Raw genomic sequence first — 27,845 nt, 5'->3', positions numbered from 1 at the left:
AGGAGAAACAAAACAAGCATCTCCAGGGAGTCTGTTTGGAAAATACCAGGTTTTATTAGACAGGCTGGTGTTCAAGCTGACAGTTTTATCCTAATGCACGCGATCACGGGCATCTATGTGGGCCTGTGTCCCAGCTCCCTCCCTCCTGCGATGCTCTCGGGCGAGATGCTCACCCCCCCGGCACCGCGACTGCGGGAGCTTGGTGTTTCTTGGCAAAACGAAAAGGTCTCCCTGCTCCCCATTTCCACCCCCAGGTTCCCAGAGCTCTCCTAAGAAAGCTCGGAGAGAGCTGGGCTGGGGACCGCAGTCCTCTTGGGACCGACAGCCACTTGGATCCATGGGAGAGGAGGCATCTCCGTGTCGGCATCTCCCTGAGCCAGCGCGGAGCGGAGTCAGCGCACATCACAGGCAGCAGAAAACCCAGCTTCGGACCACGCTGCCATCGCTTTGGAAAGAGAACCCTAACGTACGATATCGGGGAAGGAAAAAAGGTGTTGGCTGTCACAGAGGAGCCCCATCCGGGACACCCAGGGCTTTGCATAGGGCGTGCGGGTGCTGAAGGGAAGAGAAAGGGAGGAGAGGAGGCAACGAGTGCTGGAGAATAAAGCAAAAGAAAAGGAAAACAGAGAAGAGATGGGGAGAATGATGGGAGCGGCCTGAGAGCAGAGCGACGGTGCCTTCGGGTTCAAGGCCGTAAGGGAGGGTCAGAGCTCCTTCCTGGGACAGGGACCTTACCCCGAGTACCCCAGAGCCCACGGGCTTTGGGGGGACGGGGCAGCAAGGAAAGAGATGGCGCGATACGGCGCTTGCAAATAGAAACGTTTGATGGCTGTGACAGTGACACACAGCGTGACGGCAGGAACAGTGACAATATTAGCCTGTTTCTGTCGGCGTTTCTATTCCATTAGCTCTTAAGAAAACCATGCAGACTAGCCTGGCAGCGAAGAGTGAGAGGCGAGGAGGAGCAGGTGAGCCAGAGAGGGACACCAATGAGCAGCGGGATCACGTACAAGAAGGAAGAAGGAGCAGCAGCGGAGTGGGGCAGCGGCTCCGGGGCAGGTTTGAAACCTCGCAGCACTGGCTCACGAGCACATCACTTCTCTCCGGGCTGTTCTGGCTGCTGCTGGCTCCGATGCTCTGCTTGCCTTCATCGTACCACCAGTCCCCTCTGCGCTGTGGGCAAAATCCTTCTGTATGAGCCATGCCCCTTCCCATGCTTGGACGTAGATTTGGGTCCCATCTTCATTAGCTCAAAGGTAGGGTCCTACCACGAAGCAGAGGCAAAGAGCATGGAAGTCCCTTGGCGTTCCCCAAAACTCACCTGGACTCGAGGGGACCTCTTCTTCGCAGCACCTGGCATCAGTGCCGGGGACATGGAGCTCCCTCGGACCTTCTGCCTTAGCCCGCGTCCTGTTGGGCACGTGGAGACGATGGGCGCTGCCCTTCACACCCTTCCCATTGCAACAGAGCCTTCCATTCCCAGCTTTCTCTTTCCCTCTTTCATTCCTTTTGCCTTTTTCTTGCCTCATGGCACCTCCACGCCTTCTCGTTCCTGTCACAGGTAAGTCCCTCTGCTCCAGAGGTTTCCTGGAGAGCAGCGCTGGCTGTGGTCGTTTGGCAGGAGGAAGGAGAAAGGACATTCAGCAGGTTGTTGGTGGGCTTGAAGGCACTGGTCTCCATCCAGGGCAACATTTACCTCTTGGTTGGTTTGTGCTTGGCTTGGCAGCTGTGCTGGCTGTGAGGGCCAAGTGACGAGGCCGCCCCTGATCCCCCGGCTTTCGCTGCCAGGTTTCAAGGTCAGCTGTCCACAGGGAACCTCACGCTGCTCGGGTGCTTCCGAAGCAGTACTCCTTCTCCTCCCAGGACTGAGCACTGATGCACAGAGACAAGCCAACCAAATCATGGCTAAAATGGGGGAAGTTTGGCGAACAAGCCGGACGAACCTGCCTGGCTTGTCCTAGGGAGAAGAGATCAGCCCATGGGCAAAAAGGATGTGGCTAGGGACGCCCCGTTCCTGCCTCCCTCCACAGAGCACAAAAACACGGGGGTCTGACTGAGAAATCAGCAACACGGACTTGAACAAGGTCAAACTGCCAAACCCTTCGCCCTCGGAGCCCTGCTGATCCTCAGGCTTGACTTGCCAGCGTGGGTTTTTGAGGTTGGTGGCACAGGCAGGCACCAAATGCCCTGTCCCTGTGCTGGCCCAGGGGGAGGAAAACCTGCTCACGGCTCCTTGTGGGACTGTGTGATTTGGGGTGCTGGCCCTCCTCCTCCAGCACAGCTCAGCCAGTGCCGGCAGCTCCTTTCCAGCCCACTTCTTCCTCTGACATGGACTTGCAAATTCCACCATGGCTACCTGTCTGGAGCTACAAACGCCCCTGCGAAAGCTCCTTCTTAAGGCGAACACCCAGGTGAAGGCTGCAGAAGCTCAGCTCAGCTGTTATGCAAAAGGAGAACTCACCAGGCGACCTAAAAGCCTCAGAAAGAAAAATAAGAACAATTTTTTGTAGGATGTTTGTGCCTGAAAACAACAGCCGGGACCTGGCCTCTCTTTCCCTGCCCAGCGCTTTGCCCCCGGGGCTGCCGGTGATGCCCCAGGTTAATGTGTCACCGCTCTCCCCTGTGCTCGCACGTCGTGCCCTCGGTCTCGCTCCCTGCCGGCTTCGGGGATGCAGAGGTTGAAATTCCTGTTCACGCATTCTTGGCACCAGTGAAAAAGCAGCTACAGTTCTAGCTCACCGTGCATTGCTCATACTTACAGCTTAAACATTGCCTTCTACTTGAAAGAACAAAGATAAAATGTCAGGAATTCACAGTTTTTATTCTCTTTCTTATGCCCACCCATCTTCCCCTGCCATCGATGTCAATGACTCAAAGTCCTCATCGTACAGTAGCCTTTGCCAGTGTGGCACTCAAAGGGTTAACAAACCGTGGCTTCTTGGACAGATAAGACATAAGCTCATTCACCGGTAGGAACACGTGGACGGTTATATTACAGAACACCTTAGGGCTTCCTGTAGCGATTCTTTGGGGTTTCGCCACAGCCGGTGATGTCGCAGGAGAGAACGTTGGGCTTCTTCCCCAAGCCGATGCTTCCCAGGAGATCGGGAAGCTCGCGAGTGATGGCCTTCTCGATCTTCTCTAGGAAACACCCTCCCATGTAGGAACACTGCTGAGACAGCAGCTTAAAACTGGTGATGGGGTTGATGCCAAAGAAGTCCTTGTAAGCCTCGCGGTTGGGGAGGTCAAATTTGCTGACATTGGTCTTTGCCAGAATGGACTTAAAGATAAAGAACTTGTCAGGATCTTCCACAATGTCCCTGAACACCAGTTCTCCATCGCTAAAGAAGGTCATTTTGTCCTTGTAGGTCTGTAGATAGCGATCGACCAAAAGGGCATGGATGCGCACCCGGATGGCGTGCTGGCGTATGAAGGCGATCTTATTCTCCATCCTGTTCTCGATCACCTGGTTGAGATCTTCCAGGAGTGATATCTCTTCTTTGAGGAACAGGTCTTTGTGGGTATCTGGATGGTACTCCTGGGGCCAGAAGGAGCTAACGTACACCCTGGGTGGCTCTGTGACATTGATGAGAGGAGCCAGGCTCCAGAATAAGGCACCGTAGACTCTCATGAGCTCCTGGGTGGCCAGGCTGTCGGCTTTGTTCAAGATGATTCGGATCTGAGACTCGCGGCCCTTCAGCTGGCGAAACAGCATCTCCAGCTCCAAGCCCACGTCCAGCTTCGTAGGGTCAAAGACAACGAAGATGAGATCAGCTCTGTCAATGAACCATTGGCACACGTCGTTGAACGGGTAACCTTGAGGAGAGGAAAGAGAGAAATCCAGCAGAAATGGCCAGCGCAGGATGAGTCCCTTCAGGTCAAGGCATAGATAAACCTTGAGCCTGCCGTGTCTCACGCCCCGTCTGGGTTGGACAGGGTGTGAGACACAGCAGACTTCCCATGCAGCCCAGAACCTGTTTCTCATGTGCTGAAAACACTTCAGAATTTCTTGGCATGAAAACCCATCCCTGTGTGGCTGGGCCCGCGTGTCTCCCTCAGCCTCACCTCCAAACCTTCCTTCTCCCTGTTGCTGGCCATAGGTTCCCGCTGCTCCTGTGAGCAGATATCGGCCGCATCATTGCTTTCCCCAGTGAGCACCAAGTGGGTCAAGAAGCCCAGCTGATCTGTCCTGGCATCCCAGGTGCTGTGGGGATGGTGCTGTAGCACCAGCCATCGGCAAAGCCTGGCTCCAGGGGTGACAAACAGGGCATTAAATGCTGAGCCAAGGCAGGCAATCAACAGCCCGAGGAGTCCCCAGGAAACACCTTGCCAAAACGCCTGACCGTCACACCTCCAACAGCAGAAACGGCTGCTCTAGCTGATGACAGTCGGGTATGTTCCCCAGGCCCCAGCTGCTGCCATGGGCAGACAAACGCCACCATCCCCTCCAACGGAAGACCCCTTTTGTAGCCCTGCTTCCCCGTTGTGCTTCAGCCATCTTTGTCATCTCACATCATTACAACACGTTTTCTGGAGTCCCTTAGATGAACCCAGTTAAACCCCTACCTCGTTCTTGCTGCTTGCGGTTTTCAATGATGCCCGGTGTATCCACGAAGGTGACTCGCTCCAGCAGTTTGTGGGGCACCTCGATCCCTATCAGCTTCTCCAAGAAGTTCTGCCCGAACTTCTCCAGGGGTGAGAAGGAGCGGGCGCTGTCAGCAGCCATCACAATGCCCTCGATGGTCTTCAGCTTGGGGCCGTGCATGATGACAGTGAATTCGGAGGTGGTGGGTTCTGCCCCTGCCCAGCAACGAGAGGAGCAGCAGAGCTGTGAAATCCATGCCAGGCAATGGACATGACAGGGCTGGCCCGGGACTAGCCGGGGAGCTCAGGAGCATCACTTGCTTGCCAAGAGATGCCAGGGGAAGGCGAGCAGCGGGGCCATGAAATTCTTGCCAAACCTCTTGAGAACATGCTAGCAGGGCTGTTTTCTGTGGGGACTGGTTGTTCTGGAAGTGGCCTGACTGCACAAGACGCCCTGGAGAACCACCTCCTGGGAGCCCTCATTACCCCGGCACAGAGCTGGCCATGGACATCTGCCCTCAGCTGCAAGATGACATCCATGGGAGCAGGGAGGAGGGAAGGGGAATGGATTTTCTCCTGGGAGGGTGAATTAATTGGCTCCACATGAGGACAGAAGGTGAGAAGACAAGGGCGAGTTGCCCTTGCGGCATGACCGCTGCTCTCGTGGTCGGGGTCAGAGGCGCTGAACCCTGTGCTGCAGGATAGGGATGCTGCAGGGTGAGATGCCCTCCTCCTCCCCACGGAGGGCGGACAGGCCCTGTGCCGCGGCGGGGAACCTCCCCCTCCACGTGGCACTGCAGCGGGGCGGCATGGACCCCAATCGCAACCTCATAGAATCGTAGAATCGTCAAGGCTGGAAAAGACCCTCAAGATCACCGAGTCCAACTGCCTGTTAACCTGTCACTGCCAAGTCCATCACTAAACCATGTCTTCAAGCACCACATCTATCCGTTCTTTAAATACCTCCAGGGATGGGGACTCAGCCACTGCCCTGGGCAGCCTGTTCCAATGCTTGACCACCCTTTCGGTGAAGAAGTTTTTCCTAATATCCAACCTAAACCTCCCCTGGCGCAGCTTGAGGCCGTTTCATCTCATCCTATCGCTTGTTACGAGGGAGAAGAGACCGACCCCTGCCTTGCTACAACCTCCTTTCAGGTAGTTGTAGAGAGCAATAAGGTCACCCCTCAGCCTCCTCTTCTCCAGACTAAACAACCCCAGTTCCCTCAGCCGCTCCTCATAACACTTGTGCTCCAGACCCTGCACCAGCTTCATTGCCCTCCTCTGGCCACGCTCCAGCCCCTCGATGTCCTTCTTGTAGTGAGGGGCCCAAAACTGAACACAGTACTCGAGGTGCGGCCTCACCAGTGTCGAGTACAGGGGCACCATCACCTCCCTGGTCCTGCTGGCCATGCTATTCTTGATACAAGCCAGGATGCCATTGGCCCTCTTGGCCACCTGGGCACAACCTACCTGCCGTAGTGGGGAGGGATCGAAGAGATGCGGCCAGGAATTGCTGACCGCGTGGGTGCAGAAATGCGGGTGCCAGCACACCTTCGGTGGAGCAGGGAGGGAGCAGTGAGCGTGGTACCTGTGTAGAGCTGGTAGGGAGTGTCGTCCAGCCCGAGGAGGTAGTTTATCATGGAGGATTTGCCGACGCTCCACGGTCCCAGGAATAGCACCATTGGCTTGGAAGTGATCTCCCCATCTGCGGAGAGGGGAAATAACAAGAGGAAGTGAAGAAACAATAGCCGTCGCCGCTGCGCGATTAACTCCCGGCTGTAACGAGCATCCCATCTGAGCGGCACGGTGATGCTGCCGGGGAAACAGCCACCCTTTTGGGGCCACCAGCCATTCGCGAGCCAAGGCATCGCCCAGCGACCGGCCCCGGTGTCTGCAGGAGCGGGACGTCACCATGCTCTGCAGGAGACCCCACTTCGCTGCAGCAAGAGCAAACCTTGTCCGACCTTCTCTGAGGTTTGGTCTTTCTTAGACTACAGAAGGATTTGAAGGTCTTTTAAACCTTGTCTTGGTTCGGTTCTGGTTTAGCCAAAGTGAGTTTGGGGCTGGCTGGGGGGTGGAGTGTTGTTCGAAGGCAGCCACCGCAAAGCACGGGACATGCGAAGGAGGTGGCCATGCTGCAACTGGGCGAATGCCTCGTGCAAAGGGAGCTGGCGTGGTTTAAGGAGCAACACTGTGGCACGGTGCTTGGTAAGCGCGGTGCGAGCCTTGGGCCGGCTGCCTGCGTTGCATGTCCACCATACCCTCACAGGGATCTGCCCCTCAGGTCGTGGCTCCCTGCCCTCCGGTCAAGCAGAGGGTCCCTGCTTTGGGCTTGGGGAAAGGCAGGAGGAGAATGAACTACAGTCCCCAGCCCGCGCTCTGCAGGTCCTGCAGTTTGCTAAGGGGCTCAAGGAGGCTGGCGATGGGCCCGTAAGGACCTGTCCTGATGCCACGCGGTCGGTCTGGGAGCTCGGAGGTCGCCGGACACACATGGCCACTGCCCCAGGAGCGATCCCTGCTCGAGCGGGACTTGTGCAATCAGCCTGTGCCCACACTGATGGACGCCCCCAGCCCCCAGGCAGGCAGGCAGCCGGCAGAGCCAGAGGAGCCCCCGGCCTGTGCCAGCCCCCAAGCCGTGCCCAGGACGGCCGGGAGCCTGCTAGTCAGCTCGAGCCCAAGTCAGGCCAGAAATGGAAGTAAAAACTGGATGAGTGAGTTCCCATTGGTGGGAACCTTCCCCATCCCCATTCGTGTACCCGCACTGATGTAGCCAGATGAACCCGGTGCCAGGAGAACCGTGGTGGCAGATGGCAGAGGGCAGAGCAAGCTGCAGCCACCCTGCCACGACATCAACCCAGCAGAGTCCCCGGGGCGTCTGCCGCCCCTCAGCTGGAGCTGAGCCTTCCCCTGTGGCCCAGGGCCCCCTGGGGGACCCGTGCTGCCCTCGGTACCCTCCCTTTGGCCCCACTCCTAAAGCAGAGCTATTTTCCCTGCGGTGGCTGGGAGACCCCGCTGCTCCGTGGCTGCTGCCCACACAGGAGCCAGCAGCTTTCCAGCAAGCCGGGGATCCATCTCCAAGACAGGGGAGCCGCAAAGCCGATGTGGTACTGAGCTCCTGCTCCCGAGGGTGCTGGAGGGCACTGCATGGCAGGTCCGCACCGAACCCATCTGAGCATGGGTGCAGGAGTCGGGCAGGGCGTGCCAGCCTCCTCCTGCCTGCATCTCCCCATCGCAGGGCCACCATGTCACGGCCGGGGACGGGAATGGCCCGGGGACATCTCTCCACGGGGCAGAGCTGCAGCTCAACCCTCCTCCCCAAAGCAGGGCAGCCACATGCGAACTGGGGGAAGGCCCTGCTCCCTGCCTGCTCCCTGCCTGCGAGCCACGGGGATCCAACGTTGTCTTCTCACACGGGACAAAAACAAATGTTGAAACCTCGGACTTTCATTATTAATCATTCCTCTGTGCCACTCTATCGCTGCTGCTCTGTTCGCTTGCCGGCTTTAATTGGGTTTCGGATGATTATGATGATGATGATTCCCTGTGATGTTGTGCCAGTGGGTTGAGGCGGGTCCCTGCGTGCTCTTTCGTAACAGGTTCCTGGCCAGGCGTGGCTGTGTGAATGCAGGCAGCCCGCGCGCCCCGGCTCCACTTCGCATCCCCACCTCTGCTCCGCTGTGCCGAGGCGGGCAGTGACATCGGCAGCCCCCCTGCTGCGTCACCGACAGCTCGCCGAGCCCATCTCCACCCCTTGCTTTGGGAATGGGGTACTGGCACCCCACGGGCTTTGCGGGCAGTGCCAAGCACGGGATCCTTGCAGCTCTCCGGGTAGCACAGCAGCTCCGAGGATGTGAGGCCATGCATGGGTCCTCCTTGCTGCTGCCCGGGCCGTGGGGCTGGGGGACCAGAGAGCGTCTCCCACCCAGGAGGGTGACATCTGTCCCTGCTACGTCCCTCCGCTCTGTCTGTTCAGCACCGATATGGGTCACCTTGATGGTCTGGCCAGGGGTAAAAAGAGCCGGTCCTTGCCTGCTGCAGGGCAGGGATGGCAGCGACTCCATCACAGCAGCTCCATCACAGCAGCTCTCTCCAGCCACCCTGTGGCTGCTCGCTCCCAGCCCAGCCTGCCTCGCTCCCAGCTCAAGCTCATCCCAGCTCAAGCTCATGCCAGCTCAAGCCAGGCACGTCCCAGTGGCGTTCGCAGAAGCGGTCGCATGCTGGTGCATGATCAGGCCCTGCCTGCAAGCAGGGGGGTCCTCAAACCTTGCACCCCTTCATCAGTGGTCCTACTTAAAACACAGCAGCTTAAAACACAGCTTCTCTAAGCTGCCAGGTTTGCAGGGAAAAGAGCATGCTGTGATCCCGCAAAGCACCTGGCAAACAAGGCCAGGAAGGTCACGTCTCCCTCCGCAGAGCCTGCATTTGTCTTGGACTGTTCAGCTCTGAGCTAGGAGCAATTTGGATGCCCGAAAAGGTTTTTTTTTCCTAGAGCAGTGGCTTTCTGGGAGGTTTTTCCATGCTGCTTGCAACGCCAGGCTGCCCTTGGATGGGAGCACTGCTGCTCTGGGCTGGGATTAACCCTGGGCTGGGTATTGTCCCTCCTTGTCCTCAAGGCCGGCAGAATTGCCTGGTGTCGGCTCACCCCCCGTTGTGCCAGTCTGTCCTGAGGACGCTAGGCAAAGTGGAGGACGCAGAAAAACCTCCTTCCTCTCCTTGTTCAGACTGAACCACGGACACAAAGGTCTTGCTCTGTCCTCAAATGACCCGGGAAGGCTAAAACACCTGGGGAGACTCTTCCAGCATTGCCCACGCTGCCACCCTGTCCCTGTACCCCAAACACCGCCGGCCGCTCTGCCTACGGCATGGATGCGCTGCCCGGCGGCCCTTGGAGGGCTGGCCAGCTTGCTCGCGAAAAGCCACGAGTATCCGCACAGCACGTGTGCCCGCAGACGGAGGGACAAGCCACACGTGGCTGCAGACCGCCTGCGCCTGCCTCCGCGTCGTGCTCCCCGCGCGCGTACGCCCACACAAGCAGCACGCGCGCACGCGTGTGTGCGCCTGCAGCTAGAGATGCAGATAAGACAGCTATCGAAATACGCTATATATATCTACAACCCTCTCCGCTGCCGGCATGCTGGTATGACAGGGAGCCAGAGGCCCTCCAGGCACTGGCAGGGCTCTGCCGCGTCCAGGACCGGGGTGTGGAGGAGCCCGTTTCGGCAGGATCCGGCAGCGGGAGCCGTGGGGTAGGACAGAAGGGCCAGAAGATGGGATTTCCCTGCCTCATATTGCAGCAGGGACATTGTCCCCATGGCCCAGCACCAGACCCAGGGGAAGGGCTGGGTGTTGGCTGGTGCTTCTTGGCCCGTCTGCCATCTCCTGATTCTCTGGGGGGGACCTGGCAGCGCACCCCGAGCAGGACAGGCAGGGAGAGGAGCCAGCTCTGGCTCCCGAGGGGGCTGAGGCCACCGCACAGGGGCCAGCCTGTGTTACCGGGACAGCTGCTGCGGGCTCATCGGCTTAAACTGCAGCCGGGGAGGATCAAGGGTGGACGTTCGGGAAAGTTTCTGCACGTAGGAGGGTGAAGGGTGGGAAGAGCTCCCCTGCAGGGTGGGCTATCTGCTGGGCTCCTCCGGTTTGTGACATGGGTGGGAGATCGACCCACAGGTCCACCACAAACGCCTTTGAACCATCGCTAGAGGAATACGCAGCCTCTTGAGTCTTAACCCAAGAGGGAAAGGTGTCAAAGCCTGGGCAAGCTGGGGTGCACAGAGTCAGGCCGGGGACAGACAAGTGCAGCGACACACGTGCCAAGCTCTGGTAGGGCCAGAGGCGCCGGCTCCAGCAGGTGCCATGGGATGCCGATAACCGGGGTCTGCTCAGTGCCTGGGACGTCTGAATAGGTGAACAGGAAAGCTTGAGGCCAGCAAAGAGCTCAGGCAGCGCTGGCAGCATGCAGGTAGCAGGCAGCGATACCAACCTGTGGCGGAGGAGCCCAGGGTGCGTCCAGGGTAAGCTGTTAGCAGGGGACACGGGGAGAGAGAAAAGGTACCGTGAGTCGAAGGAGGGACGCGGCTGCCTGGGTCTGGCCCAGGCCGAGGAGGGAGCTGAAGACTGGCCCTGGCCTTCTCGTGGGCAGGAAAAGCCAGCGACGGCCACATTCCCAGCAGGAGAGAAGGAGTTACAGTCTGTAAGCAACGAGACCCGCAGCTACCAGGACAAGCGCTAAACCCCGGTCTGCCCTGCACACTGGGAATGTGGCTTGGGGGAGCAGCCCCAGGAGAGCTGCCGCATCTGAGACAGCACCCCAACCCTCTGCCCCGCTTAGCCGAGTTATTGCCTTCCCCAGCAACATTCACCGAGCAAACGGAGCCCAACAAGCTGTGGTTAAGGCAGCAACCAGCCCCGACAAGTGTCCTGACCACCCCAGTGGTGTGGTTACCCGTATCCAGCCATAGGGTGGCTGGTGATGGCAACTGGGAAGTCATTCCCTATACGGACATGCTAATCAGCGCATATACGATAATTAAGGCCACCAGCATGCACCACAAACAGGCACGACTTCACAGCAAGCTTCCCATCACCAGACCGGGAGAGTCCCTCACCCCTGAGCTAGGGACAGTCCCTACGGGGTGACCAAGCAGACAGACGGACCCAGCCGGAGCACGCATGCACCCAGGTGGGATGGCAGAGCAGAGACACGGGAGGACGGCAGGCGGGAAAAAGGAGATGGCACCTGCCAGGCTTAAACAACGCTGTAAGCAGGGGGTGTGGGGTGAGTTTTCTGGGATGCACCCCAACAATTTAGGGTCTTAGGTTGACGGTGGTGGTCGCAGCTCCTCCGGGACAGGTGGTACTCATCTCCCCGGGTGTTTTTGCGAGCTGCGGGGAGCAGAGGGGCTCCTTGGATTACACCGGCTGGTGCGCGCGAGCGGAGCCGATAAGAAGGGAGACAAAATGGAGGGCTGCCGTGTAATGGCGGGGCAAAGGTGCTTGCGATGGCACCCCTCTATATTGGCTTACACCTCCAAAGGTCACACATATTCCATGACAGGCCTGCCCCGCCGCTCTCCCAGCTGTCCCGCTCCTCCCGGCCAGCTGAGCCGGCAGCTCTGCACCCTCCAGCCTCCCTGCTGCCACGGCGGTGGGCGCAGGGGGAGAGGCTGGGGGCATCTCCCGGCTTGCAGGGGCACCACCGATGCGATGAACCCGCTCAGGACAGGGCCACCATGCAGAGGAAGCGGCTGAGAAGGCTCCCTCAGCCCCACCATATCCTCACCTTGTAAAGTCAAAGGGGATCAACCCTCTAACTAATTTGCAGGTTTCTCTAATTACACTGCTAATGAGGGATTGGGAAAAGCTGGATCTGTGAGTATTAAAGGCAAACTGCTGGGCTTTAGATCTTCAGGCTGAAGTTGTATGTGCCAGGGTAGGGTTGGGGTGGCAGAGGTGCTTCAAGGAGTTTGGTGGTAGGAGAAACATCTCTGATGGGAGTATGACCAGGGCCTCTTGTGGTTGAGACAGGGGCTGCAGGCAACACGGTGTCCGTGTGCCCTTCCCTGGTCTGTAAGGTGTGTGTTGGGAAGCTGCGACCATGGGTTACCAGCTCTGGGATTGCATCTGCGCTGCTGGGAGGATGCTGTGTGGGACCCCACGGGGTGAGCTGGGTGCTTGTGCTGGGAGCTGACCTTGGGGACTGTCAGCTGAGGGATGGTTGTTCCTTGGGGTGAAGGAGAATGGGCTGCGGAGAGTTGTGAGGTGAGGCTGAGGAACAGCAGGAGCTGCTGTCTGTGGTGAGTCCTGCTCAGGAGCTGGGTTTGAGTGGCCTTGGGTTGGGAGAACACAAGGGTTGGTGGTTGTTCCTCAGGAGCTGGGTGGGAGGAAGGCAGCAGGGGCCTGAGGAAGGCTTGCTTTCTCCCAAAAAGGGAGCAGGGAGGTGGCTGATCGGGTACGGGATGGCCGAAGGGCAGGGTGGGATGTCCTTAGCACGGAAACGCGCTGGGAACTGAGGCTGGGGGCTGCATCTGGCACTGAACAGCAAAGCGAGCGTTAGAGGCTGGGAGCTCGCCAGCTGCCCCTGTAACCCCAAATGTTCTCCTAGGCAGCATCCCAGGATGAGCTGACAGTAAATGCTGATGCCTGCACCGCCACCAACATGGACCAAAGCAGCTTGGGGAGGAGGTCAGGGTGTTGCTGAGTCTGTGAGCTCCAGGATGGGGACACCTGGGACAGGGCATGGCTGGGCCCTCCTCGCTGCACGGTGCCACTGCCGAAGAGACTGTGGGGCTCCGCACCGGGGTGCCGGCCCTACAGCTCACAGTGCTCCGTCCCATGGCACTTGTCAGTGCTGTGCTGACCACGTGAGGGAGGGGACAGGCTGGCACACAGGGTGGGTGACAGCAGCTGTGGGGTGAGGGTCCATGGGGCACCCCTCCTGTGCTGGCTGCAGCATGGCGTGTTGCTGTGACCCTCCCGGTTGCTCTCCCCCATGGCAAGCAGATCGTGGTCCCCAGCTGCTGGCAAGCAGCACAGAGCGAGGCAGGCACAGGCAGCGTCACGGAGCTGGCTGCAGGAGGCAGCTAGGCATGGCTCATGTCTCATGGGACCTACAAACGCCCCCTCCAGAACACCTGCGGGTGGGTGGTGGATGATGTCCAGGGTGCTCTGTGTCTTGAGAGGACAGGATCTGGGCTGGTGCTGAGGACTCTACAGCCCTGTCCCTGCCCCATGGGTCCCCTGTGCTCCCCATTGGCTCTGAGCTGGAGATGAGCCGGCTGGGTATGGAGATGTTCAAGCCTGCTTACAAAATGTCTGATGCTAATTTAGGAGTTGCAGTGGGGGTGTCTGGAAAACAGGGGTTCTGCTCTAAGGGGATGTGTCCCAGGGGTTTGCCCAAATGAACGCAGGACCCATGTGCTGATGGAGCAGAGGAGCCCAGCTGCAAAGGGAAGGTCTGTGTGGTGCGGAGGGTGTAACTGGGTCCTGTCTCACCAGGAGGGAGGGCATGGCCACAGGGGGTGTGAGGCCAAAGCCCAGAGGACACCTGGGGAGAGAGGCAGAACTTAGGACAAGGAGGGACCCTGGCAGGATGCTGATGTGGGTATACAGCCCACAGGCAGCAGGGACTCGGGCATCCCCTGCCTGCCCAGCCAAGGCACAGGGGGCATCTGGCCCCGGCTCAGGACAGGGCTTGAGTCGGGGCTCACAGGGGAGTTACCCTGGTGAACAGGGACCTCAGACTTGGGCTTGAGCCATCTGTGCTGGGAAAATGGGTCTGCTTGTGTCATATGGGTCACAAAAGCTTCCTGTAGCTCGTGAGCATCTTTGAGCCCAGGGCTGCACTTTCTTCTTCTGGAGGGACACGTGTACTGCTGGGGCTCAGCCCAAGCCAATGCCTGTGGCCACGGGGACCTGCTCACCTGATCCAATGTGTCTGGTATTGCCAAGGGGTGGCAACTCTAACTCCCAGGATGAGTGAAGGCTGCCGAGCTTGAGGGATACCCTGCCTGCATGGCTGTGTCCTGTACTGAGCAGGAAGGGTGCCAGCTCCAGCCACCCCCAGGAAGCTCATCCCCAGCCTTGAGAGGCCCTAAGCTTCCTTGCCAAGCCTGTTTCGTTGGGTCGTGATCTCTGCTTGGCAGGGGTACAGGGCATTGATGTTGAGCAGGTGGAGGACCCGAAGCAGGCAGGGTTCAATGCTCAGCCTACGCAGATGATCCTGACAGCAGATGGGCTAAGGCAGATGCAGGAATGCCTGCCGCTGGGTTCACTAGGGCACGGCCTCTAAGCCCAGCATGTTCGTGGCCTTCTTGGGAAGCTGCAAAGGAAGATGAACTACCCGAGCCTTTCCGTGATCTGCTCTCTGCGCTGTTATCTGCATCCCAATGACCTGATGGTGCTGGAGACCCCGGTGCCCGTAGTGTTACCTGTGATCTCGTGCTGCCTCAGCTCGTTGTATCTGTAGGACTGCTCCAGGGGCTTGATGGAGGAGTGGTAGATCTTCCTCAGCCGCTGCAGTACTCCTGCAAGGGCAGAAGCATGCGGACAGGTGAAAGGCAAACCCCACCACCTTGGTTGAGTCCCTCCTAGGTAAGCTGCCGGGCATTCCCTGCAGATCTTGAGGGTGACTCAGCTGTGGATCAAGGGACTTGGCTCACAGTTGAAATCTTGGCCAAACTGATCCCAGTCACGCATTTTGATGCCCCTCCCCTGCTGGGCACTGCCCCCATCTGCTGCCAGACTTGCACGTGCCAGCAGCTGATGGAAGGAACATCTCTCGTTAATGCGGTTTAGCACTCAACACCCGTGATCCCAAAAAGCCCTCCACCCTGATGCCAGGGACCCCTGGCACAACCCCTAAGCTGCTTGCTAGAAGAAAGGAGTTTTTTCCACAGACAGCTTTTATCGCTTTCTTTCCTGTCCAGACTGCCTGTGGGGCCAGCAGAAGCAAGCCTTATAATAGCAAAACCCAATAAATAATTGGAATAAAAATCCCAACCCACTATTACAAGTTGCCCCAGGCTTCTCTGGGCAGGGGTGTGTCTGGCTTGGGCTGATTCGCTATCTGCATCTTGTAGCCTCCTAATTCTTGTACACCTTTGGGGCTGTCTTTAAAATACCTGAAATATGTTAACCCAAGAGCAGCAAAAGGCCTCTTATTGAAGATATGGTTTTGCTGGACCTACAAGAAATAAGATTAAAACCGAAACACTCTAGGGAAGGAAAATCCCATCCGTGCTCTTGGTGCAGCAGAATGGTGAGGAACCTGTTCTGCCGGGATCACGTGGATTGAAGGAGCAAGGTATACATGGCTCAATGCCACCCAGGACCCCTCACCTGAGAAATCATCGGCAGGTTTGTCCTCGTTCAGCTTGAGGGTGCTCTCCAAGTGGGACCGGTCGCGCTTGGTCGGCTCGCTGGCATCTTCAACCTCTTCTGCAGGAAAAAGGCAAGGAGACCTGTTACTGCTGGAGGGGGAATCCACACGGGAGTTCACACAAGCAACTGCCAGGGAGAGGGCATGGGGGAGCACACACCCCCCCGAGCCCACGGACCCGCCGGGCACCTCAGCAGCTGCTGTTGCCTTTGGCGTGCCGTACGGTTTCTCTTTTGCAAAGGCTCCTGGAGGCTTGGTGGAGGCTGCCAGGGCTGTGGCTGCTGAGGGAAGCATCGTGGGCAACTGCTTGGCTCCGAGTAGGGGCCGACGAGGGAGGCACGCCGTGTCTCTGGGGGGAGCGAGGGCTGGCCGCTCGCGGGGAATGCGAAGGACGTGCCTGGAAGGGGCTCCAGGGCTGGGGCGTAGCGCGAGCACGCACGGCACCTGCTGCCCGATGGGGCCCCTGCCTGCCCCGGCGCTTCCCCCAGCAGCTGCAGCTCCTCCAGGGCTAAGCCTCGACTGCGGGCGCACTCTGCTCTGTCTTTCCATCTGCCCACTCCCCCCAAAAACTGCACATTGAGCCAGAGACATGAGGATGTGCAAGGCTGGGGCTGGCTCTTGAGAGACCAGCCAGTTTGACCCATCCCAGCTGCCTTGCCTTTGCCAGTGGGATCATTCCCCCCTGCTTCTCCCGCCTCTGCCCCTGTATCAGGCTGGAGCTCTCTGAATGGGGCCCTGGCTCGGGGTGGCACTGGGGACCCCATGGCTCTGTGCCAGGCCCTGGGAGCTTGAGGCAGCTGCCTCTGCCTGGGGTAGGCACCCCGGTGTCCCCGAGACAGGGAGACAGAGGTGTCCTCGCCCTGGAGGTGCTGGCACACCAAGGGGTCAGTGCAGCTCCAAGTCCTTTTTGATATCGGGAGCTGGGTTGGGCTTTAGTGGGGGTTTGGGGACAGGTCTGGGGACAGAAGTGTGCTGGCTGGCTGGGCTGGGGATGCCTGGGCCAAGCGGGACACCGCCAAGCCCTGGGACTGTGTTGAGTGTCTACCGAGTGTTGGGCTGAGGAAGACCTTTTGACTTGCCAAGTAAAGCCACAGAGACCAAACTGGGTTTCCCTTTCGGCACAAATGGGAACTTTTGGAGCTGGGACATTACAGATGAAAGCAGAAAAAGACTCAGCTGGGTCTGAAGGTCGCTGCCCAACCCGTGGGCCAAAGTCCACAAGCATTTCTAGGAAATCGTGGTAGGGGGTGTCCCTTTTCCTTAGCTAGCCTTTCACTGACCGAACGCGGCCAGAGACAGTGCTTCGGCACTCATCGGTCTGAATTAGTTCTTCACATCTTCCCTACAAGGCAAGGGCTGGTGGACAAGAGACCCACCAGCGCAGGCAGCGTGCACCAAGAGAGATAGGGGTCTGGAGGACTCTGAGGGTGGAGGATAAAGAGCCTTTAAGAGGTCTGTGGGTGCTGAAAGGGGCCTGGATGTTAAAAATCTTATCCGTGTCCACAACCCAGAGAAGAAATCATGGGCTTAAAGTACAGTGAGGGAAATGTCGGCCAGCTTTGGTATCTCTGCGATGAGCGCTTGCATCGCCCGTGGCCGGCCCAGCTGTGCAGCAGTTAGGGGCAGGCATAGGAAGCACAAGCGTTAGGAGAGGGCCATGCACTAGGCGCGGTTTAATGTGCCAAGCTCAGCTCCACCGGGGGTTGATAGTAGGTCACTCTCGCTGCTACAGCACACCGACAAGAAAAGACTCCAACCTATCTGGCTGTGCCGGGGCTCGGCGGCAGCAGGGTGGGTGCTGTGGCCAGGTGGGCTCTCCGTTTCTGCCAGTGATGGCTTGTCTGCAGGGGGGTCTTCTGCTGCTGGTGGGTCTTCCACCACTGCCGGCGGGTCTTCTGCTGCCGGCGGGTCTTCCACCACTGCCGGCGGGTCTTCTGCTGCTGGTGGATCTTCTGCTGCTGGCGGGTCTTCTGCTGCCGGCGGGTCTTCTGCTGCCGGTGGGTCTTCCACCGCTGCTGCGGGGTCTCCTGCATCCCCGCAGGGTGGGTGATGGCAGCTGGCAGGGCCATCCCCGGCTTCTCCCTTGCCAGCAGCTGCTGGTTTGCCACGGCTATTTTTGCCCAAAGGGCCGGCCGCTTCCTTCTCACTCCCTTCAGCTCTGTCCTCTGGTCCTACTGGCCCAGCACCATCTTCCTCAATCTCTTCCTCCTCCTTAGACTCTCCCTCCTCCTCAGACTCTTCCTCGCCTCCATCTTCCTCAGACTCGCCATGTTCATCTTCCTCAGACTCCTCCTGCTCGTCATCTTCCTCTGAGCTCTGCTCACCCCCTTCCTCTCCCCCCTCAGGAGCAGACACTGCTCTTGGCTCCTCCATTTTCTCTTCCCCAGGCTGCCCTTCCTCCTCAGAAGCTCCTTCCTTGGTGCTGGGTTCCTCATCCTCCTGGGCATGGAAGCCATCTTGAGGGCCAGGCCAGTGGTTCCCTTCATGACGTGCTGCCTCAGGGGCGCCCAGCATGGCATCCTCACTGGGCCCTTCCTGGCCCTTCTGCTTGGTGGTCTCCTCCAGCTGGCCATCCCCTGGCCCCAGGTCCCCACTCGGGCCACCCGCCGGCTCTTCCTCCCCCTTGCCACGTCCCTCCTCAGCCATGCCAGGCAAGGAGGCATTGGCAGGGCTGCCATCTTGGTCCTCCTCAGGGCTGCCGTCGGCTGCCTTCTCCTCCAGCCTGGGCTCTGCGGCTGGCAAGGGGCTTTCGGCAGCACCGCCGACATGGTCCGTGCCGGGGCCGTGTGGCTCTAAACGATGAGAACAGCTCAGTCAGTCTTACCCGCGCCGGCACGTGGCTACCTGGGCACCCGCCGGCCCCCCGTCAGCACCGGGGGGGGCCCTGAGGGAAGATTTGTGGCTGTTACCAAGAGGTTTAAATTCTTTCCTAAACTTTCTCTAGTTCCAGCTCAATTTTCTGGCCCTGTCGCAAGAAGCTGGGTGCAAAGAGGTGTTGGTGGGGGGGGCAGAGCCGATGCTAGCAGGGGCCCTATGGCCGCGCTGGCCATGGCTGCCCGGGGCTGTGGCTGCCGCCTGCCGTGAAGCGCTGCAGGAAGGAGGCAAAGCAGCCCTAAAAAATGGGGGGGGAAAGGAATAACGAAAAGCGTAGCTTGAGGGGCTGTGGGCACTTGGCAGGTTAAAAGGGTCCTTCCCCAGCCCTGCCTCGGGAGAGCATCACCAGCACCGGCCATGGCGGGTGGCTGGGCGAGAGGGAGGAGGAAGAAGGGGCGATGGGGAGGAAGGGGCAAGGGGCTCCCCGGTGCAGGGCCCTGCCTTTCCGCAGGCAGACGAGCGCAGGCAGGGCCTGACCCCAGCAGCAGGGCTCAGGAGCTATTTATTGTGAGCATCCCTTCACTAGGAAAGCATTTGCCGCGCTGTGCGGCTGGCGGGGACACAATGAGTTTGTTCTGCAGCCCGGGAGAAGCCATCCGTATTTTCCATAGGCCTCCGACTGCAATTTAACATTAGTCAACGGGTGCCAAAAATAAAAGATCACCGGCTATACTGTCTCCGTTACAAACAGTTGCTGCTAGTCTAAATAATCCCCCGAAACGTCTAATGCCTGCATACCAGGGAAGCGTTTCAGAGGAAAATAATTCCTTTGTACTCCAGCTGGCAAGCAGATGCCAACCGGGAAAAAAATGCCACCTCCACCCAGGCTGCGGGGCGCAGAGCGGGCAGCGCTGGGCACGGGCAGCGCAGGGCATGGCCAGCTGGCTGGCAGCCAGCCCTCTCCTCCGGCTCCTGCACCGCATCCGTGCTGGGGAGCCGCGGGGCCATGTGTCCTGCAGAGCATCGGCAGGGCCTTGGCAAAACCACGGCACTGGGGCTCGTTGGGCTTGGCCATGGGGGACCGTGGTGGCCGAGCACAGGAGGAGCGGAGCCAAGGTCGGCGCAGTGCCAGCCCCAGACCACTCAGCCCACTGCAAGCCAATTTACTGTGGCCAGTGATGCCAGGTAAGGGGTTGCATCTCTATCCGTGCCGGGGCCGGTGGTGCTGTTAGCCGGGAGTCAGGCGGCAGCGGCAGGCTCGCACCGGGGAACGAGCCGTGCCAGCGGCAGGCAGCTGGGAGGGACGGGGCACGCCTCAGCCTGCCAGGGTTTCCAGTCACTCTCATGTGCAGCCTGGCACGGCGGAGCCGCCGCCGTCCCCGCGGCCCTTCGCCCTGCCGAAACCGGATGCGCAGGTCACCCTTGCTCTGCCCTCGCCGACCTCCTCCGTCCCTTGCTGGCCCGCGGCTCGCAGGTGCCTCCGGGCTCCGAATTCAGCTCCCAGCCGGAGGGAGATGGGTTCCACACAGCTCCCACCCACCTCCCTCCCACCCAGAGCACCCCTCTCCTTTGGGTCACCTTCCCCTGGGACCCCTCAGGGTGCCCAGCTTGCCAAGTGCTATGTCTGACCTGCAAAGCCCCAAGTGGCCGGGGGCCAGCGTGCCCCTGCCTGGCCCTGGAGACCAGCCTGGGTCTCCTGAGGGTCCCCTCGCCTGACAGGGATGGGGATATTCTCAGTTTGGCCCCAAAATAGCCGGTGACCTGGAGGGCTGGGAGGGGAGTGCAGCTCCTCGGGCAGGCGTTTGGGGAGGGTCAAGGTGGGTGGGGGGTGAGCAGGGCCAGGCAGAGGAGACCCCGCGCATCCCGAGGGCTTTGTCCGGGCTCTGCCTGTCCCCTCTGACCCGATGCAGGGGGACAGAGGGGCCATCACCCACCGCGGCCAGACACAACGGCCACCCCAGCACCCACCGTGAGCCATCCCTCACAGGAGAAGGGAAATATTCCCCAGGCGCTCCAACTGGGATGTTCCTGCCGATGTGCTGGTCACGGGCTTTATTTTGTGTGACCTTCAAGGTCTTATATAAAGTCCCTCTCCCCTCTCCACCTCCTTCTCCCTCCTGTTTCCCCTACATGGTCTCCAAATCCATCACAAGGCAAATTGTGCTGATCTGCAGATGGCCGGCCGATGAGCAGTGAAATGGGCCGAAGGTTACGGGCTTAACACCCTCCGCGCGTCCGCCGGAGGCTAAAAATACGGCCCAGCAACTGTAGGGGGGAATCAGAAGGAGCGGCTCGGTGGGGTGCAGATGGTGAAGCCCCAGCCCCCTCGGCTGCTGGCCCCAGCCCCTCGCCCCGCTGCCAGCCGAGGGTGACGGCCGCACCTGGGACCCGTCCTGCGGGTCCCCGCGGACTCCGGGAGGGAGCGGGGACAGCCACGTTGTAAAGTGACACCAGGGCTCCCCTTGTTCACACCCTGCATTGTGCCAAGCAGCCCGGTGGCATCGGAGAGGAGCCCTTGCCCTGCTCCTTTTGGGGACCTGACCTCCCAGCGGGTCCCTGACTTGCGCTGCCCCAAATCTCACGCAGGGGCTGGGGGGGCTGTCAGGACCTGGGGACCCTTTCCCCCACGGTGCCAGCACCCTGGGGCACAGTTGTGGTGATGGAGAGCTCATGGCGGGGCTCTGCGTGCCACAGGATGCCACGGCTGGTTTGCACCCAGGAAAAGCCCGTGCAGAAAGGATGGAGATGGCTGCCAGAGGCTGAACATGACCCTGCCACGGTGTTCCCTCCATCCCCACACGGGAACAGCAACACCCCAGTGCCGAAATGGGTCCTCCAGGAGGGACAGCCCCCGAGGACGGCGCCAGGGCAGGGGCCGGCTAGGAGGGACAGATGGGCACAGGTGGCCCTGGGAGGGACGCTCTCCCCCTCCAGCAGAAATAGGAGCCCCGAGCGTGGGGCCGGTGATGCGCAGCGCCGCGGGGATGGCTTTTCGCACGCCCCCTTCCCCTGCCCGGATCCCAACCCCTGCAGCGCAGAGTTATCCACCATCTCCTGCAAGTCCTGCTCTCCCCTTGTCCTCCTGGTGGGGTTTTGGGGGGAACTCGCACCCCAAACCTGTCTATCCCTTCCTTTTCAGGGAAAGGCAAGGCTGAAGGAACCCCGAAGGCTGTGCTTTGTTCTGATGAAGCCCTTTAAAACCTCAGGGAAAGCGGCTGGACCCAAAGGAGCTGCAGCCCCGCGACACTTGGCCCTTGCCTGCCCTGGCCATCGGCTGCCGTGCAGGGGTCTGCTGGGGAGGGGGTGCAGCACCCCGGGATTACGATGCTCCATGCTGCTGCCAGCCAGCAGCCTGGCTGCTGGGAAAAGTAAGTCAAGGCGGATTAGCCCTGTGAGCCTGACCTTTCTGCAGCCGGTAACCCTTCCCAGGCGGGAGGCAGAGCCCAAAGCAGCGGCCGTGCCCCTCACCCAGGCTCAGGCCTGGGCACCCCAGCCTTGCAGCCCGCCCCCTCGGCGTTCGGCCGGAGCATGGCAGAGGACGGCATCTCCTCCCCGCTCTTCCCGTGCCTCAGTTTCCCGCTCTGCACCATCCCGGCAGAGCCCAGTGCCACTGCCGACCCCTGCGGAGGAAGCGCTGGTGTTTTATTGCCCACACGTTTCACACGGCAGCTCTTTGGCAGGCAGGAGCCTGGCTCCAGCACCAGTTTGGAGCCAGCCAGGGCAACACCTTCACCGACTGGGAGACGAAAGTGCCCTGAAGTGGCTCAAGCAGCCCAGAGGACATGAGCACGAGCACGGCCAAGGATGGGGTTGGCTCTCCAGACCCTTGTGCACACCAAAGCCCAGGACGCCCGGCCACAGCATCCCAGCCCAGAGGCTTCGTGATCCCAAGGCACCAGCAAAAAGCAAACATTTTCCAGTTTTTCAATGCGGAGCCCAGCAGGAGTATAGGAAACAGCTTTGTCAGACTAACTTGAGCTCATTTGTAGGGGAGATCTTAAGTTTAATTGAAAAAAAAATAGAAATCAATTTGATTTCTGTAAATAGTCGGCTAGAACTGCATGATATTTTGATTAAGAAAGGGTAAAGAAGCCTCACCAGGATGCACCAAAGGGATTAAAACCAGGCTTGGAGCTTTCTAAATTGAGAGATGAACACGGGGAATCACTTCTGCGGGGTGTTTTTTTCGCCTGCCTCCCCACAGGGCACCCACCCTAAAGATCTGGAAGAAAACCCAAACTCCTGACTTGCAGAAGACACGAAGATCAAGGCGGTGGAAGATGAAGCACTCACCGCTCCCTGGCCGGGGAAGATCTGGGGCCGTAAGGGAGCAGACAGCAAGAAAACACCATGTATTTTGGCACAGGTAGATGTCACACTGTATGTCGAGGAACATCTACCCACGGTGTCCCCTGGGGGGTCCGCAGCCTGGGGGGATGATGAAGGACCCGAGGGAAGCGTGGTGCCATGGCTGGGGCTGGAGGAGCCCCTTCCCCTGGAGGAGGGACTCCTGAGAGGTCACACTGGTCCTGTCCCCGGGCCTCCAGTGATGGGAGGCTTCACCAACCCACCCAGGGCTTCCCGGTGGCCCCAAGGGACATCCTCCATGCGCTCAGTGAGAGTCTTCCCAGGTGAAGACTCCCCATCCCTCTTCTTTGGTCATCCCAAGGATTCCTGGTCACCTGGGCAGGACAGGGAGAACCCTTGGACTTGTCAATGCCTGATAATCCGTTGTCCCACAAGACCCTCAAATCCTTGGGAATGGCCAAGCAGAGGCGCTGCCTGACCATGCCAAGCAGCGGTACCCAGCCCCGGGGGGTCTCAGCTGTACCCCCAGCAGCAGGACGGGGGATCCCAGCTCAGCCGGCGCACAGGGATGGGGCCACGCAGCTCTGAGCCCTTTTCCACGACGTGCCCCCACGAGCGGGGAGGTGGGCAGGGTCGAGCCACGCGCCCGGCTGGCACCGGGGCCATGCTGCCGCTGCCAACACCCCGGCCTGGCTCGGGGTGCCTGGCCGGAGACTCCCCGGCCCCTCCGCCAGCCCCCACCGGCACACGAGCTCACCGGCTTCCTTGGGCTATCGCTTACAAGGGGAATGTCCCCGTGAGCTGAAAATAGCCCAGCGGAGGCCTGCCAAGGCACCAGGGCCTGCTGCTATTCCTGCAGCGCCTGGGGAACGGGCGATTTTATGAGCGATTCGGTCACCCTTGGACCTGCCAGCCGGGCTGGGGTTTTGGCACCCTGGTGAGCCTGTGCTCCCAGCGCAGGGAGCTGGCGCCTGCGTGGGGCTGGCGGATCAGCGAGCAGGGACACGGCAGGGACGTGGCAAGAGTGCAGCCCGCTAAGTGTTGTCCCCAGACACAGTGCAGCCCTCCCAGCCCAGTGCCATCTCGTGGGGACCTGCTGGTGCCCCTGTGCCACCGGGGCCATGCACGTGCGAGGTGTCCCTGCCGTCATGCCCTGCTGGCTGTCACCTACACACCGGGACAAGGATGGCTGATGGGAGAGGGTGGTCACAGCACAGCCAACCTCCCCGACATCTGCCTTGCTTTACTCAGCCAACAGGAGAGAGATGGGGCACCCACGGGGGCCGGGGTCTCCTCCAGGCAAGGTAGCAGGGGTGTGACAGGGATGTAGGTGGCACAAGCAACCAAGATCCGTGGGTGCCTGTGGCACCCCAAGCCCCTTGCCTCACTGTGGCCACCCCTGCACCCAACGGCAGTGGTGCCCGCGGTTGTGCCGATGCTGGGGCGGGGTGGAGTGAGTCCAGTGGGGTGGGATGGGGACACAGAGGTCCCCCACCTCTGGGGAAGTTGGTTACCCTGGGGGGCATTTGCCTGGGATGGTGAGGGTGGGGAGTCCCCATGGCTGCTGTGCCCTGGGTCCTGAGCCCACCCGAGATGACACAACTCCGGTGGTGGAGCCCACCCCAAGGTGTTCTGTCCTGGGTGAGGGGGAACACCCCAAGATGCCATGAGGACATGGTGACGGACCCCATCCCAAGGTGGCACCTCCCAGGCTGAGGCAGGATGAGGAGTCCCAGGGATGGTGGCCCGCGCTCGCTGTCTCCAGGAGAGGTCTGTGCCAGCCCCGTGGTGCCCTCTGCACTTGCTGCAGGAGGATGCCAGCGTGCCAGGGCTTTCCTCGACTCCTCACCCAGCTCAGAGGTGGTGACGGCACAGCCCGGCATAGCCCTCCCACCCAAATCCGTGATCATAGAATCACAGAATCGTTAAGGTTGGAAAAGACCCTTAAGATCATCGAGTCCAACCATTAACCCAGCACTGCCAAGTCCATCTATACCATGTCCTCGAGCACCACATCTGTCCGTTCTTTAAATACCTCCAGGGATGGAGACTCAGCCCCTGCCCTGGGCAGCCTGGGCCAGGGCCTGTCTACTCTTTCAGTGAAGAAGTTTTTCCTAATATCCAACCTAAACCTGCCCTGGCGCAGCTTGAGGCCGTTCCCTCTTGTCCTAATGGCTCAAGGAGGCCAAGGGCTCCCCATGGCGAAGGTGTCGAGTGTGGTGGCTGGGCACTGCCTCACCAGTGTGCCTGTGGCCCGTGCCTGTGGCCCATTCCTGTGGCCACAGGGACTCACTACGGGCCACCCAGCCTGGAAAGGATGGCCGGGCTCTGCCCGAGGTGCAAGTGCAGGGAGAAGGAGACCTTCCCCTGGGCAGGAGCAGGGATGGAGCAGCAGGTGAGTGCCCTCGCCCTGAGCTATTGCCCAGCCCCGTGTTGGGTGCTGGCCCCTGCCGGGGCTCCCGGCCGTGCCAGGGAGCTTTGCCAGCCCCAGCCACGTGGGCCGTGGGCCGTTTTGGCGGGGCTGCATGAGTGTGGGTGCAGGGCACTTCCCACCCTTGGCCTCTGGGAGTGGTGACAGGATCCCAGCAGCCCCAGGCATCACCAAACCCTCCAGGCGCTGTGGCCCTGGCAGCATGTCCCGGCACTGTGGTGCATCGCAGAGGGGAACGGTGCCTCAGCCGGGGAGGCAGGGGACTCTGCACCCTCACAGCCAGCCACGGAGACCCCCGGGGACCCAACTTTCCCCCAGCCGGGGACATTGCCGCTGGAGGGGGGATCCAGCTTTGCACAGCCCCGTGTGTCCCTGTCCTCCCTCCCCAGAGGGACACCGTGGCCAGAAACCCGGCTGGGCTCAAGCAAACGCCAGCTGCAGCCACTCTGCCATGCAGGGCGGTGACCCTCCACTTCTACGCTCGGCCGGTATCCACAAAAAAAAGAGCAGCTTTACCCCGGAGATCCCCCACTAGGCCGAGGTGGAGGTTGGGATGGTTAACCCGGCCATGCCCCCATGTGCTGGAGGAGCCACCCCAAACCCTGCCCTTGCCCCCAGGATTGCACCCCTCCACGATGCATCGGTGAAGCTCCCGGTTCCCCACTGGGCTCCCCCAGCCTTCTCCTCACCAAAGCGGAGTTAAACGGGAAGACAAGGCCCAAAAATGGGAAAACACCCCCCCCCCCAAGCCACCTCCTGCACCCCAAAGGCGCCCGGGTCTGAGAGCCCAGCTTGGTACCAAAGGAAAAGCAAAACTTATCATGCAAACCCCACTGATCCCCATGGAGCAGAACCACGGGCAGGAGGTGTGCCACTGCTTTTTCCCAAACCTACAGGACCAGGGTGAAATACGGGACCCCCCGATAAGCAGGAGACACCAAAGGTGGGGACCTGGGGGGCTCCAGCTGCCCTTTGGAGCTGGGGCTGCAGACCCCAATGCGACTCCCAGCCCCGGAGCCTCCTCCAAGGCAGGGACATCCTGGCCCTGGGCTCAGCAGGGTGCTGGTGACCGGGTGCCCAACGCCATGCCCAGTCCCACGGCATCACCCAGGCTGCTCCCTCGCTGTCGGCCGCAGCTTGGGCCATGCCAGTCTCCGTGCCGGCCTCAGCACAACCAAGAGCTGGGCCAGTGGTCACCCACCATGGTGACAAGCCCCCGATGACCCACAGGGCCACCAGCCCAGCCTAGGGTGGCACCAGCCACCAGCCGTGCCTGTAGAGGACCTTCCCATCCCGCCCCATCCCCAGACCCAACCCGCGGCCCCGCAGAGGTCACCCCATCACCGGTGGGATGCGTCGGTGGCCCCAAACCCCTTTTATTCACAAGAATGGTCCAAGATGCCCTTAAAAGGCCAAAACTCGGCGGGGCTGGGGGTGCCGGGTGCTGGAAGGCGGCAGCTGCGGGTGCCCGTGCGCGGGGCCGCGGCGGCGCAGCGCAGGGGGGCCAGCGGCCGGGGGGGCCAGGCCGGCTGCAGGGAGCACAGTGTCCCCTTACACGGCTGTTTCCATACTTAGCCACCCCGCTCCCAGCAGCGCGGCCGCCGGAGCCTGGCCAGGCAGAGAACTGGCCCAAATTAACTCAAGGGCAAGCAAGGGTACCGGCGATGCCGCCCCACCGCACGGCCCCAAGGGACGCCCGGCCAGGGACAGGGGTGCTCAGCAGGGACCAGACAGCTTGGGGAAGGGGTCCGGGGCCACCCAAAGTGCTATCTTGCTTGGCAAGTCCTTGGGTGGGGGGGAGACCCCCAGGGCAAACAGCCTACCCCATCCTGCTCCGACTACGGGGTGCTCCGGCAGCCCCCCCAAGTCCCTGCAGCCCAAAACCAAGCCACCTCAGCACCTATGGGTGACAGTGACCCCAGGCACGTTGGCGGCAGCACAGCCCCTGTGCCCACCCTGGCTCCGGAGGGGGACCCCAGCCCGTGACCCCCTCCAGCCCCTCCTGGCCACGGCCCCCCACTGTGTTCCTCTGGACATTGTGGGGTGACTCTGCAGCCCTGCAGAGCTGCCAGGGAGCCCGGACGGCTGTACCCCTGCCACCCCATCCTGCTCCTCCTGGCATCCACCCAGCCCTGGGGTGCCGGCTGGGCTCAGCAGGCACCCCAAAGCCTCACTGGCACCCACAGCCCCACAGGTACCCACAGCCCCAGTGAGCACCCGCAGCCCCGTGAGCACCTGCAGCCCCATGGGCACCCCAGCCCTGACGAGCACCCCCAGCCCCACAGGCACCCCCAGCCCCATGGGTGCCCACGGCCTTGCTGGGTGCCTGTACCCCACAGGCACCCACAGCTCCATGGGCACCTGCAGCCCTGCTGGGCACCCACAACCCCATGGGGACCTGCAGCCCCACGGGTACCCACAGCCCCAGTGAGCACCCATAGCCCCACTGGTCACCCGCACCCTCGTGGGGACCCCGCAGCCCGGCGAGCAGCCGTACCTGCAGTCCCGAGGAGCAGGAGCGAGGCCACGCAGCAGCAGAACAGGTTGAGGCCCTTCATGGTGGCTGCCAGGAGCTCCCTGCCGCTCGCTGCCTCTATTTATACGGCGGCGGCGGGGCAGGGCAGGCAGGCAGGCAGCTGCCGGCACAGATGCTGCCTACACCACTTGCCTGCTCCTGGGGGGCCCCGGGGACGGGGCTCGATGGCAGTGCTGCAGCAGCGGGAAGGCTTGTGATGGTGTGGGCCACCTCCTGGCATGGGGTCCCTGGGGTGGCACTGCCCATGCGGGGTCACTGTCCCCGTCCTGGCATCGTGCTGGCACGGGGTCGGTGCC

General features: G+C 60.8%; 1 protein-coding gene across 2 annotated transcripts; it reads right to left on the bottom strand.

Annotated features, from left to right (window-relative positions):
* Positions 1-30: 30 nt before the first annotated feature.
* Positions 31-27,648, bottom strand: SRL (sarcalumenin). Of its 2 annotated transcripts, XM_087733930.1 has the most exons (8): positions 27,511-27,648; positions 17,218-18,252; positions 15,421-15,519; positions 14,511-14,606; positions 10,565-10,600; positions 6,173-6,289; positions 4,567-4,800; positions 31-3,816 (listed from the first exon to the last, which is right to left on the bottom strand). In XM_087733930.1, exons 1-8 carry the CDS (start codon positions 27,569-27,571, stop codon positions 3,005-3,007), a joined length of 2,490 nt encoding a protein of 829 aa, XP_087590056.1. In that variant the 5' UTR covers positions 27,572-27,648; the 3' UTR covers positions 31-3,004. The 2 variants fall into 2 exon arrangements, with proteins under 2 accessions (XP_087590056.1, XP_087590057.1); XM_087733931.1 differs by lacking the exon at positions 10,565-10,600.
* Positions 27,649-27,845: the final 197 nt, after the last annotated feature.

This window comes from Nipponia nippon, unplaced genomic scaffold (assembly GCF_047370975.1).
Source record: "Nipponia nippon isolate SJK-2023a ecotype South Korea unplaced genomic scaffold, ASM4737097v1 scaffold_5, whole genome shotgun sequence".
Classification (NCBI taxonomy): domain Eukaryota; kingdom Metazoa; phylum Chordata; class Aves; order Pelecaniformes; family Threskiornithidae; genus Nipponia; species Nipponia nippon.
Note: the sequence above shows the minus strand (reverse complement) of the source record. Positions and strands in the feature narration are given on the sequence as shown.